This window comes from Anoplopoma fimbria, unplaced genomic scaffold (assembly GCF_027596085.1).
Source record: "Anoplopoma fimbria isolate UVic2021 breed Golden Eagle Sablefish unplaced genomic scaffold, Afim_UVic_2022 Un_contig_8518_pilon_pilon, whole genome shotgun sequence".
In the NCBI taxonomy this organism is placed as follows: Eukaryota; Metazoa; Chordata; class Actinopteri; order Perciformes; family Anoplopomatidae; genus Anoplopoma; species Anoplopoma fimbria.
The window spans coordinates 40,223-58,965 of record NW_026553241.1 but is presented as its reverse complement, the minus strand read 5'-3'; the positions used below and the strand labels follow the sequence as shown (position 1 = coordinate 58,965).

Below are 18,743 nucleotides of genomic sequence, written 5' to 3'. Positions count from 1 at the left end.
AAGAAGACAATGTTTATCTTTATTGGTACAGACATCATTCTGACCTTCAGGCACCTCAGTTTATTCTCTGGAAAGGAGCAAGAGAAAACACAGACGAATATATTCCTGATAAACGATATGAATCTCAAACAACGAGAAACTCAGCTGAACTGACCATAAGGACACTGACCCTGGCAGACACAGCTCTCTACTACTGTGCTCTAGAAACACAGTGATCCAAAGTGTGGAAGAGGCTGTACAAAAACCTGAACACACATATCTGACTACTCCTCAAAGAGGAGGGAAGTGGTATTCAAACCACAGCTTCATATCAGATGGATTCTGAGGATTCATGTTTGATCAGAGTCTCTGTGGTTACAGCTGCTAATGAAACACTGTGGGAGGATCCACATGAGCAGCAGATCCACATCCAACAAACCACCTGTATGATGGTTCAAACAGCGAATAGATGGACGCTGAGGCTACATCCACACCACTACGTTTACATTTTAAAACGCATATCTTTTACTACGTTCACACTGAGCCTCCACACTACTCCGGAGTTTTAGAGCACCATGAACAAAGGAGTTTAGAAACGCTACTGAAGCCGGGTGAGATGGAAAACTCCGGGGTTAACTCGTTGTGTGGACAGGCGGAACGGCATGAGTTTTAAAACGATGACGTAGACATCGACGTTTGCTACTTGGTTGGGTCTTAGCAGACACGACATGTCCTTCACTGATTCGTTACACCCCTATCACATGACGCTTTTCCAGAAGAAAACAAACAACATTAACTTGATTATCAATAGACTACCAGGTTCATCCAACATGGATAACATTTTGGAGGCGTTGCTGACCTTGTGGTCTTTACTAGCAGCTGTTGTGCAGTTAAATTCAGCATTTTATGATTCTACTTTTGCAAACATGAGGAGGAAGCAGCAGTTATTGGAGCGATTAGCGGCGGCATGTCCAGCTGCGTTACCAGACTTAAGAAGTGGACGTTTGAAGTCACGGTTTGAGGCTTTAAGGAGGGCGATGCACACTAAACGGAGGACTTACCTTTTCTTATTATTGCTTATTTTGTTCTGCACATCTATCGTGAGGTTCACAAAGAAACTGTAAACAAACAAAAGCATAAAAGCTCTCCAGTGGAACAGAGACTCCAGCCAGCAGCAGAGCTACGAGTTAGAACAGACAACAATGAAACCGAGGAAAAGATTGAGAGACGTGTGATGACCAAATTCATTGACCCATAATCTAGTCAACTTTAATTTGAAAGTGTTCATTTTTAAAGGTAATACAATGTGAGAGAGAGACCTGCAGCCTTGTAACTAAGTTTGAAAAATAAGACTTTGAAAACTTTCCACTCATTTTGTCTGTTTAAGTATGTAGAGGAAGATTTTAGAGGACGATCTAAAGTATCAAGAACAACCTTTTATCAATAAAGAGTACTTTAATATTCTTTCGTATTTTCTGTAACCAAGCAACTAACCTACTTCCTGTTTCCATCAGCTGTATGCCCAGTGTACGTGAATAGTCATGTGATATCCGTTTTCAGACGTGCTTTAATGGACAGAAATTATTTCAAAATTTGATGCTGAAAAGCCGTGTTGATGGAGAACGTTTTTGTTTTAAAGCCCCGGTTTTAAACATGAACTTATTAGTGTGGATGTAGCCTGAGTTTACTTTCAACCTTTCTGATAAGAAATATGACATACATTTATTATACTAGAAAAGGAGAGTGGAACACAATGTGTTTAGTGTAAAGTCATCAGTAGGGAATAACTCAGGGCTGTAGATGAGCCCTGTCACTGTGATCAGGTCCCTCCTTCTAAACCACCAACTTAGTGTTGATGAAGACTAAACAGAGAGATCACTGCCTTCTTTATACCTGCTGTAGCTCACAGTTACTCAGCACTGCAGATATGACGCCTCTGTTCTTCTCAGTGTTGCTGGCTGCTATGAGCCTTGGTATGAACACAACTCTGTGTCCTTGATATCAATCCAACACTGACATGATTCTCTAACGGCACACTGATACTGTTTGTGTCTGTTTTACAGAATGCAGAGCACAAAAAGACAACGTGCTGCAGCCAAAAGGAGATGTGACAGCTACTGAAGGAGAGGCAGTAACACTTGGCTGTCAATACGACACCAGTTCAACAAGTCCTTATCTCTTCTGGTACAAACAGGATGGAAACAACAGTCCCAAATTCATCCTGAGCCGCTTTAACATTGGCTCTGGGAAAACAGAGGACGAGGAGAGATTTTCATCCACACTGAATTCCACCTCAAGATCAGTTCCTCTGAAGATCCAGAAGCTTCATCTGTCAGACTCTGCTGTGTACTACTGTGCTCTGCAGCCCACAGTGACAGGAAACACCAAAACTCTGTACAAAAACCTTTGGAGCAAAGACAACACAATACTGCACAACATCCACTAGAGGGAGTCTCACTCTGTTTAACTTCAGTAGTATGTGATGACACAGTCTGGATTCTTTGTAGTGGTGATAAAAACAACAGAAAATGAGGAACTGAAGACAACACAGACTGAGTGGAAGAGTTGTTTCATTCAACAGTAACTGATGATAATGAGATGTTGTGGGATATGAATTATATGAACAATACTTCATCATAGTTGAATGTAACAGCAGAAACTCTGACACTAATAGAGCTCAGATTTAACTTATAAGATGAATTGTTTTTGTGAGGTACTCATTATCATAACTGCCTTATTGCAAAACCATTTAAATAATGCAAACAGCACATATATCTGATTAAATATATATAACATCTGAAACACATGGTGATCAATTTGGGTTTGGATTGATTTTCTTTTATTCTTTAATCACAAAGTTTCTCTGTTTTCTGTTGGTGTTCCACAGGGCTCAATCATAGGTCCTCTCCTTTTATATTCATTTAGATAAAATAACACAAAATCAATTTCCATGGTGTTGCTGATAATATGTGATCATAGAGTCTATTAAATTAAAGTAATTAATGCAGCTGTTTTTTTAACATATGACGTGCTGATGTTAAAGACCTTCCTACGATTAGGAGAGTATAGAGCAGAGATCTCAACTAGCTCCTCTAATTCTGTCTACTAGAAGGAGTTAGATCTTGTTAAGGTGTCTGTTGATGTTACGCCTACTTCTCGTAGTCTGGAGATATCATTGATAATTTATGATCATCATAAGTCTCTTCTTTAAGAGAATAAATTAAGTGTTTTTGGTGTTATCAAATCCTGAAAAAGGGGATCCATCATCACAGCTACTTTTACGTAACTCCTGTATAAAGTAAACACCAGAAAATTAAAAACCTCCCACCTCCAGCTGATACTAAATGCTGCTACGAGTCTGTTAACAAGGAGGAAGTGAAAATACAGATCTAAGAGGAGACGGAGAGATTCAGGGAGGAGCTAAGATGTTACTGAACTATAGAAGAGAGAGGAACTTCTATATTCAACAGAGTTCAATACACAAACCATCAACATTACCTTCATTCAACATGCTGTCATCACTGATGTTTCTAGTTATTCTAAAAGGTTTGTTAGATTCTGCATGAAGGAAATGTTTCATTCCATTATTTCCTGAATGTGTTAGTAAATGAGTTTTGTAAAATGTTATAACAGAGTTATCTCTTCCTTTAGGTGTCAGCTGTGAAGAACTCCGTCCAGTCAATACAGAAGAGTACAGTTTAGAAGGCAGCACTGTGACTCTGTCCTACAATTACTCTAAAACAACTGGTGATTATTTCTTCTGGTATCGACAATATCCAGGAAAACAACCAGAGTTCATCATCTCACACTCTGCTTCAGGGGATGTAGGAATTCAGAAAATCTCTGGACTGATGATAAATGTGGAGAACAACCTGATCAGTATGAACATCTCCTCTGCTGCAGTGTCAGACTCTGCTGTGTACTACTGTGCTCTGAGGCCCACAGTGACAGGAAACACCAAAACTCTGTACAAAAACCTTTGGAGCAAAGACAACACAATACTGCACAACATCCACTAGAGGGAGTCTCACTCTGTTTAACTTCAGTAGTATGTGATGATACAGTCTGGATTCTTTGTAGTGGAGATAAAAACAACAGAAAATGAGGAACTGAAGACAACACAGACTGAGTGGAAGAGTTGTTTTATTCAACAGTAACTGGTGATAATGAGATGTTGTGGGATATGAATTATATGAACAATACTTCATCATAGTTGAATGTAACAGCAGAAACTCTGGCACTAATAGAGCTCACATTTAACTTATAAGATGACTTGTTTTTGTGAGGTACTCATTATCATAACTGCCTTATTGCAAAACCATTTAAATAATGCAAACAATACATACATTTGAGTAAATATATATTACATCTGAAACACATAGCTCAACAAGCTGGTGAGGAAAGCCAGCTCTGTGGTGGTTTGGAGCTGGACAGTCTGGAGTCAGTGGGTGAGAGGAGGATGAAGGCCAAACTCGGAGCCATCCTGGACAATCCCTCTCACCCTCTCCATGAGGAACTGTGGCAGCTGGGCAGCTCTTTCAGCCATCGGCTGATTCTACCAAAGAGCAGGACGGAGCTTCAGACGCTCATTTGTGCCCACTGCCATCAGACTGTACAACAACAGCAGAGACCACAGTCTGTCAACATGCTGACCAGCCCCCCCATGTGGATATACTGTACATTTTTATTTTTATTTTTATTCTATTTTATTTTATTTTTTATTGTATAATATGTTGTATTCATTATGTGTTTCTGTAGTTGAGCTGCTGCAACACCCACATTTCCCCCATGGGGATCAATAAATGAATATAATTATAATCACATGGTGAACAATTTGGGTTTGGATTGATTTTCTTATTATCTTTATTATACTCTCCAGCACCTCTTCATTCTCTCCCTGAGGTTGAAGAAGGTGCCCACAGTCTGGAAGACGTCCTGCATTGTCCCTGTGCAGAAGAAGAGTCGTCCCAGCGGTCTTAATGACTACAGACCTGTGGCCCTGACATCACACGTCATGAAGACCCTGGAGAGACTGGTTCTGCGGCACCTGAGGACCCAGCTTACAGCTTTCCTGGACCCACTACAGTTCGCCTATCTGCCACACATCGGGGTGGAGGACTCCATCATCTACCTGACACACAAGGCCCTCTCTCACCTGGAGAAGCAGGGAAGCACTGTGAGAGTCATGTTCTTTGACTTCTCCAGTGCTTTCAACACCATCCAGCCCTCCCTACTGAGAGAGAAGCTTCTGGAGATGAACCTGCACCCCGACACCACTTCCTGGATCACAGACTACCTCACAGGCCGGCCACAGTACGTCAGGGTGGATGGCTGTGTCTCTGAGTCTGTGATCAGCAACACTGGCGCACCCCAAGGAACTGTACTGGCACCGTTCCTCTTCACTCTCATGTGGAATATTGCTGATGTCAAGAACTTCAGACTGGTTTCTCTTCTACCCTTTCTATCCAAAACACTTGAACGCGCTGTCTCTAAACAACTGTCTTCCTACCTCCACCAGAACAACCTCTTGGACCCCCACCAGTCCGGGTTCAAGGTGGGTCACTCGTCAGAGACGGCCCTCCTTGCGGTGACAGAGTCACTTCACGTTGCGAGAGCGAACTCTCTCTCCTCTGTCCTGATTCTCCTGGACCTGTCAGCGGCGTTTGACACAGTGAACCACCAGATCCTCCTCTCCACCCTCGAGGGGATGGGCGTCTCAGGCTCTGCACTCTCCCTGCTTGCATCCTACCTGACAGGCCGATCCTACCAGGTGACATGGAGGGGGCCGTGTCAGAACCACGCACGCTGACTACGGGGTTCCACAAGGCTCAGTTCTGGGCCCCCTTCTTTCTCGCTCTACACAACATCTCTGGGTTCTGTTATTCGCTCCCATGACTTCTCCTACCATTGTTATGCCGATGACACCCAGCTGGTCTTGTCATTTCCTCCCGGTGACACCCAAGTGGAGGCACGCATTGCTGCGTGCTTGGCTGACATCTCGAAGTGGATGGCGACACACCACCTGAAGCTGAACCTGGACAAAACCGAGCTACTCTTCCTCCCGGGGAAGGGTTGCCCGCACCGAGACCTGTCCATCACCATTGATGATGCCGTGGTGACGCCAACTCGGACTGTGAGGAATCTGGGTGTGACCCTGGACGACCAACTGTCGTTCTCAGCAAACATTGCATCGGTCACACGCTCCTGCAGATTCCTCCTCTACAACATCAGGAGGATTCGCCCCTTCCTCACTGAGGAGACGGCGCAGGTGCTCATCCAGGCTCTGGTCATCTCCCGCCTGGACTACTGCAACTCACTACTTGCTGGAGCCCCGGCGTCGGCCATCAGACCTCTGGAGCTTGTCCAGAAAGCTGCAGCACGTCTGGTGTTCAATCGCCCCAAGTTCTCTCACACAACTTCCCTTCTCCGTTCCCTACACTGGCTCCCTGTAAGAGCTTGCATCCAGTTTAAGACTCTGGTGCTAGCCTACAGGGCAGTGAAAGGAACAGCTCCTTCCTATCTCCAGGCCTTGGTCAAGCCCTACACCCCTGCCCCGACCACTTCGCTCTGCTGCCTCGGGGCGATTGGTTGCCCCGTCGCTCAGAGGTCCCTGCGGCCGATCCACCCGGTCACAGCTTTTTTCTGTCCTGGTCCCTCAGTGGTGGAATGAACTCCCCACTGACGTCAGGACAGCAGAGTCGCTGCCCATCTTTAGGCGCAGGCTGAAAACTCACCTCTTCAAGAAGTACTACCCGGAGCCTTCCTCGTAGCACTTATTGCACTCGTATTAGTTGCTGCACTTACTGTATTCGTATCAGTTCGCTGCACTTATTGAATTTGTATTTGTTTACTGCACTTATCCTATTCGTAGTAGTTTGTAGCACTTACTATATTCGGATTACTCTGTTGCAATTATTGTTTTCATAGTAATCTGCCTCTGCACTATACTTTTGCTCTGGCTTATGCTTTGAGATGCTTGTTTAAGAAAGGAGATGCACTTATGACTTCTGGTGACTAGTAGTTCTCTTGAATACACTTCCTGTAAGTCGCTTTGGATAAAAGCGTCTGCTAAATGACTGTAATGTAATGTAATGTAATGTAATCTTACTGCTCGTAGTCTGGAGATATCATTGATCATTTATGATCATCAGAAGTCTCTTCTTTTGTCACAGTTCTTCCTCCATACTGTCAGTAGCTCCATACTCCCTGTCACTCTGTCTCACTCACCTAATTGGCTCACTCTGTTCACCTGTCTGCCACACCCACCTCATCAGCACCATCCCTCTCACCTGCTCACTCCGCTGCACCTCCACCCTGCAGTATAAATGCCCCACTCATTCACACACTCGCTGCCAGATCGTTCATTGTTTTCATGCTACACTTTCCAGCAATTTCCCGTGGACTGATTTCCCGTTGCCGACCCTGCCTGTCTGGACTTCCCTACATAGCCTCTGCCCCGGTTAACCGACTCAGCCTTCTGTCCCAGACCACGGTATTCCTACCTTGCCTCTACCCCGGTTAACCGACTCAGCCTTCTGTCCCCGACCACAAGATTAGCCTCCGCTTCCTCTGGTTTCCGTCTGCCTGATCCCTTGCCTGTTTCCCACTGTGAGTCATATCCTGCCTGTCTGTCTGCTGTGTTCTCAGCTTCAAATAAAGCTCCAGAACTGTATCTGTCTCCTCGTCGAACTGCTCTTGAGTCCACACACCAACTGTGACATCTTTAGGAGTATAAATGAAGTGTTTTTGGTGTTATCAAATCCTGAAAAAGGGGATCCATCATCACAGCTACTTTTACGTAACTCCTGTATAAAGTAAACACCAGAAAAATAAAAATCTCCCACCTCCAGCTGATACTAAATGCTGCTACGAGTCTGTTAACAAGGAGGAAGTGAAGATACAGATCTAAGAGGAGACGGAGAGATTCAGGGAGGAGCTAAGATGTTACTGAACTATAGAAGAGAGAGGAACTTCTATATTCAACAGAGTTCAATACACAAACCATCAACATTACCTTCATTGAACATGCTGTCATCACTGATGTTTCTAGTTATTCTAAAAGGTTTGTTAGATTCTGCATTAAGGAAATGTTTCATTCCATTATTTCCTGAATGTAAAATGAGTTTTGTAAAATGTTCTAACAGAGTTATTTCTTCCTTTAGGTGTCACCTGTGAAGAACTCCGTCCAGTCAAGAAAGAAGAGTACAGTTTAGAAGGCAGCACTGTGACTCTGTCCTACAATTACTCTAAAACAACTGTTGATTATTTCTTCTGGTATCGACAATATCCAGGAAAACAACCAGAGTTCATCATCTCACACTCTGCTTCAGGGGATGTAGGAAATAAGAAAAACACTCGACTGAAGATTGAAGTGGATCAAAACCTGATCAGTATGAACATCTCCTCTGCTGCAGTGTCAGACTCTGCTGTGTACTACTGTGCTCTGAGGCCCACAGTGACAGGAAACACCAAAACTCTGTACAAAAACCTTTGGAGCAAAGACAACACAACACTGCACAACATCCACTAGAGGGAGTCTCACTCTGTTTAACTTCAGTAGTATGTGATGATACAGTCTGGATTCTTTGTAGTGGAGATAAAAACAACAGAAAATGAGGAACTGAAGACAACACGGACTGAGTGGAAGAGTTGTTTTATTCAACAGTAACTGATGATAATGAGATGTTGTGGGATATGAATTATATGAACAATACTTCATCATAGTTGAATGTAACAGCAGAAACTCTGACACTAATAGAGCTCAGATTTAACTAATAAGATGAATTGTTTATGTGAGGTACTCATTATCATAACTGCCTTATTACCACCTGTATGATGGTTCAAACAGCGAATAGATGGACGGTGAGGCTACATCCACACCACTACGTTTACATTTTAAAACGCATATCTTTTACTACGTTCACACTGAGCATTACATTATATTACATTACAGTCATTTAGCAGACGCTTTTATCCAAAGCGACTTACAGGAAGTGTATTCAACATAGGTATTCAAGAGAACTACTCGTCACCAGAAGTCATCAGTGCATCTCCTTTCTTAAACAAGCATCTTAAAGCATAAACCAGAGGAAAAGTATAGTGCAGAAGCAAATTACTACGAAAAAAATGATTGCAACAGACTAATATGAATATAATAAGTGCTACAAACTACTACGAATAGGATAAGTGCAGTAAACGAATACGAATTCAATAAGTGCAGCAACTATAGGAATGCAATAAGTGCTACCCTCGAAGGCTCAGGGTAGTACTTCTTGAAGAGGTGAGGTTAAAGATGGGCAGTGACTCTGCTGTCCTGACGTCAGTGGGGAGTTCATTCCACCACTGAGGGGCCAGGACAGAAAGAAGCTGTGACCGGGTGGATCGGCCGCAGGGACCTCTGAGCGACGGGGCAACCAATCGCCCCGAGGCAGCAGAGCGAAGTGGTCGGGCGGGGGTGTAGGGCTTGACCAAGGCCTGGAGATAGGAAGGAGCTGTTCCTTTCACTGCCCTGTAGGCTAGCACCAGAGTCTTAAACTAGATGCGAGCTCTTACAGGGAGCCAGTGTAGAGAACGGAGAACTTGGGGCGATTGAACACCAGACGTGCTCCAGCTTTCTGGACAAGCTCCAGAGGTCTGATGGCCGACGCCGGGGCTCCGGCAAGTAGTGAGTTGCAGTAATCCAGGCGGGAGATGACCAGAGCCTGGATGAGCACCTGCGCCGTCTCCTCAGGGAGGAAGGGGAGAATCTTCCTGATGTTGTAGAGAGGGGGGCTGAGAGAAGGAGGATCTGATATCGTTTACCTTCTTGTCAAAGAAGTTGGCGAAATCATCAGGGAGAAGGGAGGAAGTAGGAGGAGGGGGTGGGGGTTTGAGGAGTGAAGAGAAAGTTTCAAAGAGTTTTTTAGGATTGGAAGCAGAGGTTAGTTATTTTAGAGCGGAAGAAAGCCGCTTTAGCAGTAGCTAGAGAGGAGGAAAAAGTGGAAAGGAGAGATTGGAAGTTAAGAAGGTCCTCCGGGAGTTTGCCTGTTCTCCATTTACGCTCAGCCGCTCTTAGGCTCCGTCTATCAGTACGCACTGAGTCCGACAGCCATGGGGCAGGAGGAGTTGGCCGTGCAGGCCTGGAAGTGAAGGGACAGAGGTTGTCCAAAGAGGAGGAAAGGGTGGAGAGGAGAAGATCAGTAGCAGTATCGGGGGATAGGAGAGAGAAGGATTCAGGGTCAGGGAGGGCAGAAGTAACGGAAGAGGAAAGATCAGCGGGGGAGAGGGAGCGGAGGTGACTACGGGTAGAAATCACGTGGGTAGGTGGAGGAAGTAAGGGGGGAGAGGAGAGGGAGAGGGAGTAGGACATGAAGTAGTGGTCCGAGAGCTGGAGGGGAGTGACAGAGAGGTTAGCAGTAGAACAGTGTCTAGTGAAGATAAGATCCAGCTGGTTGCCGGCTTTGTGGGTAGGAGGAGAATAGGAGCGATAGAGGTCAAAGGAGGAGAGGAAGGAAAGCAGAGGTTCTAACTTATCAGTCTGGATGTTGAAGTCGCCGAGCATGATGAGCGCGGAGCCATCGTCATGGAAGTGCGAGACTAGTGTGTCAAGCTCCTCCAGGAACTCACCAAGAGGGCCTGGTGGGCGATACACAACAGCAATGGTGAGCTTGACTGGATAAGTGACAGTAACAGCATGAAATTCAAAAGAGGACGGGGGGAACTGTGAAGAGAGACAAGAGAGTATTTCCATTTTGGGGAAATTAGCAGGCCAGTGCCACCACCTCGCCTCGCAGCTCTGGGAGTGTGAGAGAAGGAGTACACATCTGACAGAGCTGCGGGTGTGGTGGTGTTTTCTGGTGTGATCCAGGTCTCAGTTAGAGCAAGAAAGTTGAGGGATAGCAAGGATGCGTAGCCTGAGATGAACTCAGCTTTCGGTACTGCCGACTGGCAGTTCCAAAGCCCCCCCGACACCACTTGCTCACCATGGGCTGAGAGAGTGGGATAGATGAGATTAGTGGGGTCACGGCACCTGGGAGTGACCCACTGTCTACGTGACCACCGGACAGAGGAACAGACAGAAATAGGATGCAGACACATGGTAGTCAATATAAACAAATTACTGACCCGTACAAGTACACGCTGGAGAAGTCATTGCTTGACGAAGTCTGGCTTGAAAAAGTCGCCCTGTTGCCTTCGTTTGCCAGACGCTTGAAAGCTGACGCTTCCAGCCACCAGCAGTGGTTAAGGACCTACCTACTGATTGCTCATTGTCTGCCAGGAGTGTAAGCCACTCCCCCTAGCAGTTAAGAGGACAATTGACCTATTGAAACTAAAGCACACCTCTCAAAGCAGTTCCTGATTACAGGAATAGCAGAAACAACAGAATCAGCATCAAACACGAGTTTGCCTCCACACAACTCCGGAGTTTTAGAGCACCATGAACAAAGGAGTTTAGAAACGCTACTGAAGCCGGGTAAGATGGAAAACTCCGGGGTTAACTCGTTGTGTGGACAGGCGGAACGGCATAAGTTTTAAAACGAGGACGTAGACATCGACGTTTGCTACTTTGCTACTCTGTTCCAATAATAATAATAATAATAATAATACATTCTATTTATAGAGCGCTTTTCAGAGTACTCAAAGACGCTTTACAGACATTTAAAAACAGCATTTAAAAGCTACACACTAAAAACTTTAAACTTAAAACACACAGCATTAGTCAGACATTAAAAGCAGTTTTGAAGAGGTGAGTTTTGATTTTGGATTTGAACATTGAAAGATTATTGCAGTCTCGGATGTGTTTGGGGAGAGTATTCCAGAGTGAGGGGGCAGCTATTGAGAAGGCTCTGTCGCCCCATGTCCGGTGCTTGGTCCTGACTGGAGGAGACTGGAGGTTGGCATCAGAGGAGCGTAGCCGACGGGACGGAGTGTGGTGATGGAGCAGGTCGGTGAGGTAGGAGGGGGCCCGATTATGGAGGGCTTTGTGGGTGAGGAGCAGGACTTTGTATTGGATCCGTTGTGGGACGGGAAGCCAGTGGAGTTTCTGAAGAACAGGGGTGATGTGATCACGGGAACGGGAGTGGGTGAGCAGACGAGCAGCAGAGTTCTGGATGTATTGGAGTTTATTTAGGACTTTGGTTGATGTGCCATGAAGAAAGCTGTTGCAGTATTCGATTCTGGAGGTGATGAAGGCGTGGATCAGGGTTTCAGCAGCAGGTAGGGAGAGTGACGGGTGGAGACGTGCAATGTTTTTGAGATGGAAAAAGGCAGTTCTGGTGATTTGATTGACATGGCGTTCAAATGAGAGGTTGCGGATGTGAGTGGACGGAGACAGAGTGGAGTTGTCAATGGTGAGGCAGAAGTTTTGACTGGTTTTTGTGAGGGATTTGTCCGATTTATCACAGTTGAGTTTCAGGAAGTTGGTTTGCATCCATGATTCAATGTCAGTGAGGCAGTTGGTCAGAGTTTAGTGAGTAGGAGTGGTGATGGCTTTAGTGGAGATGTAGAGCTGGAGGTCATCGGCATAGCAGTGGAAGTGGAGACCGTGTTGACGTATGATATGATTCCAAGAGGGAGCAGGTAGAGGATGAACAAAAGAGGACCAAGCACCGAACCCGGGGGGACACCTTGGGACAGAGGAGCGGTGGAGGAGGTGCAGTTGTTGATACTGATGAACTGTTGTCTGTTTGTGAGATATGATTTCAGCCAGGAGAGAGCAGTACCGGTGATGTTGAGAGAAGAATGCTGTGGTAGATGGTGTCCAAAGCTGCAGTGAGGTCAAGGAGAATGAGAATGTTGAGGTGACCAGAGTCTGAGGAGAGGAGGAAGTCGTTGGTGACTTTAAGGAGGGCAGTTTCAGTGCTGTGCTGTGAGCGGAAACCGGATTGAAATGTCTCGAACAGATCGTTGGAGATGAGGTGGGCTTTCAGTTGTGCGGCGACAACACGTTCCAGTATTTTTGACAGAAAGGGAAGATTGGAGATGGGCCAGAAGTTGTTCATGGTGTCAGGGTCAAGTCCAGGTTTTTTGAGCATGGGGGCGACAGCAGCCAGTTTAAGAGTATCAGGGACTGAGCCAGAGCTGAGGGAGGAGTTAATGATTGCTGTGATGAGTGGGGAGATGGCTGGGAGACAGTCCTTGACCAGATTGGATGGGATGGGATCCAGGATACAGGTGGAGCTTCTCATTCCTGTTGTGAAGCTAGACAGCTCCATTGGGGACACAGGGGAGAACTGAGAAAGGGGATGAGGGGTGGAAAATGGGGGGGCAGGTGGAGAGATGGAAAGGGCGGGTGAGTTGTTCAGGTTGCTGTAAATAGTGTCAATTTTTGTTTGGAAAAATGAGAGGAAAGAGTTGCACTTGAGCACTGTGAAGGATTTGGAGGTGTTCTTGGGTCCTTGGGTTTCAGGATTTTGTTGATTGTGGAGAAGAGAGCCTTGGGGTTGGAGGAGCCAGAGTGAATGAGCTGAGAGTAGTAGTTGGACCGGGCTGAGATGAGAGCGTCTTTGTATTGTTGAAGGTAGTCGGTGTGGGCTTGGAGATGGACTGTTAAACCGGTTTTCTTCCAGAGTCTTTCAAGCTGGCGCTTACGGGACTTCATTTGGTGAAGTTCAGGAGTATACCAGGGAGCTGAGTGTGTGAATGAAACAGTTTTGGTTTTGGTGGGAGCCAGCAGATGAAGACAGGAGGAGAGTGTGTCATTGTAGTAGTTTACAAGATCGGAGGGATTATCAGACAATGGGGGACGGGAGGCCGACATTGCACTGGCAAGAGAGGCAGAAAGAGTTGTGGGGGAGATAGATTTGAGATTTCGGAAGGATATATTGCGCTTGTCTTTTGGGATGGGGACAGGGACATCAATGTCCATGGTGATAACCAGGTGGTCAGAGATATTGAGGTTGAGGCTGGAGAGTTGATGTATTGTGAGACCAGTGGAGAAGACCAGATCCAGGATGTGACCACGGCTGTGAGTGGGGAAGTTGATATGTTTTGAGAAGTTGAAGCATTGTAGCAGTTCCAGGAATTCTGTGGCAGACTTGCAGTCCGTGTTGTCAATGTGGATGTTAAAATCACCTAGGAGGAGAACGGAAGGCGAGATGGCACATAGCTGCGTCGGAAAATCCGAAAATGTCTGAGAGAAAGGAGGGATTTGGCTTGGCAGATTACCAGGGGAGTGGGACCAGAGAGTTTGAAGGCAATATGTTCAAAAGAATGAGCGGCAGGAATGTAAATGGTGGTTGTGTTAATGTCCTTCCTGTAAACAGCAGCAACACCACCTCCCCGCCCCTCAGGACGAGGTTTGTCAATGTAAGTGAATCCTGTGGGAGTGGTCTGGTTAAGAGAGAAATAGTCCAGGGGCTTATGCCATGTTTCGGTGAGGAAATCAAGTTTACTGTCCGTTATGAATTCATTCAGAATGAGGCTTTTGTTGTTGAGTGAGCGAGTGTTGAGCAAAGCCAGTTTTAGGTGACGTTGCGTCGTGATGGGCTGTGAGGACTGAGGAAGGGAACGGAGATTGGACAGATTCACGTGTTGTTTGTTGTGGTGACGTAACGAGGAAGTTGGGGTGCGACAGGACCAGAGGGATGGGATGGGATTCGGGTGCGTGAAGTTGTAAATAAACATGCGGCCAGAGCCTCTGTGTGGAGGATGGCCGAAGTATTCCGTTGTCTTTGAGAATGTCCATGCAGTCCGGACGCAGGTGGTGATTGAAGTTGTGAAGATCTGAGGTGGAGTACAGCGGTGGCATGGTCCGGTTGGGGAGCGCTAGCTTGTACCTAGCGTTAGCTAGTGACCAGGAGCCGGGTGACAGTGAGAGAAGAAGCGGTGTGCACCACAGGAGTATCCACAGCATAGCAGCGGCAAGACGGCAACAGTCCGGTGAGGAACAGTGGTAGCCTGGAAGGGCTAACAGCCTGTTAGCCTGACGATCCTGCCAGGAGAGTGGAGGTCTACCTGATGCGGTGGTAGCTAGCAGAGAAGACCAGCCCGGGCCTGCTAACCCACCAGGACAGAAAGATCACGGCAGGAAAGACAGGTGGGCTCGTGCTGGGTAGCGATGTGGCAGGCAGGGATGAGAAGTAACTAGTGCTGTAGACCAAGCCCCGGGAGTCCTGGGGCTAGCACGGAGGTCATTCTGTAGATGGAGATGCTAAGCTGATAGTCAGGTACGATAATCAGGTAGGGAGCGGCAGCCAGAGGTGCGCCAGCTTCGAAACTTCTTGGTTGGGTCTTAACAGTCACGACATGTCCTTCACTGATTCGTTACACCCCAGTCACATGACCCTTTTCCAGAAGAAAACAAACAACATAACCTTGATTATCAATAGACTACCAGGTTAATTCAACATTGAAACTATATTATGGGCATTGCTGACCTTGTGGTGTTTACTAGCAGCTGTTGTGCAGTTGAATTCAGCATTTTATAATTCTACTTTTGACCCATAATCCAGTCAACTTTCATTTGAAAATGTTCATTTTTAAAGTTAATACAATGTGTGAGAGAGAGAGAGACTTGCAGCCTTTTAACTAAGTTTGAAAAGTAAAACTTTGAAAACTTTCCACTAATTTTGTCTGTTAAAGTAAATAGAGGAAGGTTTTAGAGGACGATCTTTAGTATCAAGCACAACCTTTAATCAATAAAGAGTACTTTAATATTCTTTCGTATTTTCTGTAACCAAGCAACTAACCTACTTCCTGTTTCCACCGGCACCCACACATGAATAGTCATGTGATATACATTTTCAAATACTATAATGGAGGGAAATTATTAAAAAATTTGATGATGAAAAGCCGTGTTGATGGAGACCGTTTTTGTTTTAAAGCCCCGGTTTTAAACATGAACTTATTAGTGTGGATGTAGCCTGAGTTTACTTTCAATCTTTCTGATAAGAAATATGACATACATTTATTATACTAAAAGAGGAGAGTGGAACACAATGTGTTTAGTGTAAAGTCATCAGTAGGGAATAACTCAGGGCTGTAGATGAGCCCTGTCACTGTGATCAGGTCCCTCCTTCTAAACCACCAACTTAGTGTTGATGAAGACTAAACAGAGAGATCACTGCCTTCTTTATACCTGCTGTAGCTCACAGTTACTCAGCACTGCAGATATGACGCCTCTGTTCTTCTCAGTGTTGCTGGCTGCTATGAGCCTTGGTATGAACACAACTCTGTGTCCTTGATATCAATCCAACACTGACATGATTCTCTAACGGCACACTGATACTGTTTGTGTCTGTTTTACAGAATGCAGAGCACAAAAAGACAACGTGCTGCAGCCAAAAGGAGATGTGACAGCTACTGAAGGAGAGGCAGTAACACTTGGCTGTCAATACGACACCAGTTCATCAAATCATAATCTCTTCTGGTACAAACAGGATGGAAACAACAGTCCCAAATTCATCCTGAGCCGCTTTAACATTGGCTCTGGGAAAACAGAGGACGAGGAGAGATTTTCATCCACACTGAATTCCACCTCAAGATCAGTTCCTCTGAAGATCCAGAAGCTTCATCTGTCAGACTCTGCTGTGTACTACTGTGCTCTGCAGCCCACAGTGACAGGAAACACCAAAACTCTGTACAAAAACCTTTGGAGCAAAGACAACACAATACTGCACAACATCCACTAGAGGGAGTCTCACTCTGTTTAACTTAAACAGGATGTTCTAATAAAGTCTACAGTCTTTGTACTTACAGAAAAAACAATAAAGACAACAGACTGAATAAACTGCATTGCAGATGTTTGTATATCTGATGATAATGGGGTGTTTGAATTAATGACAGTTTCACAGAGAAAGTACTCTGACAAGTTAACTGCAGAGAGGCATCCACCAAAGGTGTCCTTTCTCTTTACTACTGTTTCATCCTAAAGTTGAAACTGATTCACATCACCTGACACTTTAATGAAACATGACAAGTTTCTCTGGATGTTGACTTTGTTCCTCAATGACTTTTAAAAAGAAAAACACATCATTGTTTATCTAATATGTATCCAGCTGGTAGAAAGACTTTGTTAATGTATGATAGAATCCATCAAAATCAAGTTATTATGTCAGCTGGTGTGGAGTGATGTTGTTCGAGACCTTTCTACACTTCGGTGAGTCTAGAACTGATAATAATTAGATGCCATTGAGATTCTGTTACCAAGGTTACCAAGGTGTCTGTTGATGTTAGGCTTACTGCTCATAGTCTGGTGATAATAATGGACGCTGAGACGTTCATTCATCATCACCTGATTTAACTTGTACTGCGATAAAATGTTGTCTCCTGTTTACTTGTGGAAATAAAGTCTTTTTGGTGTTTAGAAACACTGAAAAGGTTCATCACAGCTACTTTTATTTCACTCCTGTTAGAAAGCAAACATCAGAAAAATGTAAACTTCCAGCCTCCAGCTGGTACAAAATAAAGCTACCAGTCTGTTTACCAAAAGGAAGTGAAATGGGAAAAAGTTCAAATACAGATCTAAGAGGAGACGGAGAGATTCAGGGAGGGGCTAAGATGTTACTGAACTATTCATAGTTTTCAGTCACGTGACCTGCGCGGCGACCTGGAGGCCAACATGGCGGCTGACACTGGACTCTCCAAAGAGACGCGGCACAAGACGGTCAATTTTCTTCCAGTTTCAATCCCCGAATGTTGGAATGACCTTTCCACTGAAGAAAAACAAAGATATCAGATCAAACTGTATGTTTTGGGTACTTGTGATCTTTATACATCACCTGTCGCCGTATTTCAGTCACTTAAAACCACCACGTCCCTCCAGAGCTTCACCTCATGATGTTTACGTCTATCTAGTGGATAAAACTCACCTTACTGTCGCCAGAATGAAAGCGTACAATAGTGTTTAAGAGCACTTTTATTAACATCATCTGATAGAACCAAACATCTGAAGGAAAGCTGTCACTGTGGGGAGTCTGTCCTAATGACGACGGACCGGAGTGTAAATCAGGAATCTGTAAAAGACGGAACATTCACAATAGTAATAGACAGTTTAACAAAAGAGTGATAAGATATGATAGCTGATAATGACCTGCTTCTCATGACCAATACTGATCAGATAAACGATCACTTTACATTCCTCTCTGGGGGTCGGCCACGGGGGACGACCAGGCCGACGGGGCCTCTCTGGAGGTCGGGCGAGGGTCTCTCGAGGCTGGGGCTCTGGCAACACGGTCTCTCGGACCTGGGGCTCTGGCGACCCAGCGGGAACAGGAGCAGGTCCTCTCATTTTGTATTTTCATGTTGTCTATGGACTAAAATAAGAAGCATTGGTGTTTCAGATTATTATAATGCTCCTATAATTCTGTAAACCTGGTGAAATTAAATCTGTTTTAACTGTCCGTTGAGGTTAATGTTATTGCTCATAGTCTGGAGATAGTATCTGACGGTACGTCACTAAATCATCACATTATGTAAATTAATAATTTAAAACCTACCCGATCTCACGTTCCGGCCGACTCCTGACCCGTCTGCGTTCTGTCCGACTCCTGTCCCGTCGGGGCCCCGGCCGACTCCTGCACCTCCTGACCCGTTTGCGCTCCGGCCGACTCCTGTACTGCCCGTCCCATCGGCGCTCTGGCCAACTCCCGTCCCCGGGTCCCGTCCCGGCTGGGCCACAGCCTTCCCGGGTCCCGTCCGGGCTGGGCTGCAGCGTCCCCCTGCTCCTGTTCCCGCCTTGTTGCCAGAGCCCCAGGTCCGAGAGACATTGCCGCTAGAGCCCCAGTCTCCAGAGCCCCAGTCTCCAGAGCCCCAGTCTCCAGAGCCCCTCGCACGACCTCCAGGGA

General features: G+C 45.6%; 3 gene segments (V, D, J or C); all 3 read left to right on the top strand.

Annotated features, from left to right (window-relative positions):
* Window positions 1-1,869: 1,869 nt before the first annotated feature.
* Window positions 1,870-2,425, top strand: LOC129116403 (T-cell receptor alpha chain V region CTL-F3-like). The segment is given in 2 exon segments: window positions 1,870-1,952; window positions 2,043-2,425. Coding segments are annotated over 2 exon segments (429 nt in total).
* A 5,579-nt stretch (window positions 2,426-8,004) lies between these two features.
* LOC129116402 (T cell receptor alpha variable 3-like) lies at window positions 8,005-8,509 on the top strand. The segment is given in 2 exon segments: window positions 8,005-8,041; window positions 8,142-8,509. Coding segments are annotated over 2 exon segments (405 nt in total).
* Window positions 8,510-16,033: 7,524 nt separating this feature from the next.
* On the top strand, window positions 16,034-16,589 carry LOC129116401 (T cell receptor alpha variable 38-1-like). The segment is given in 2 exon segments: window positions 16,034-16,116; window positions 16,207-16,589. Coding segments are annotated over 2 exon segments (429 nt in total).
* Window positions 16,590-18,743: the final 2,154 nt, after the last annotated feature.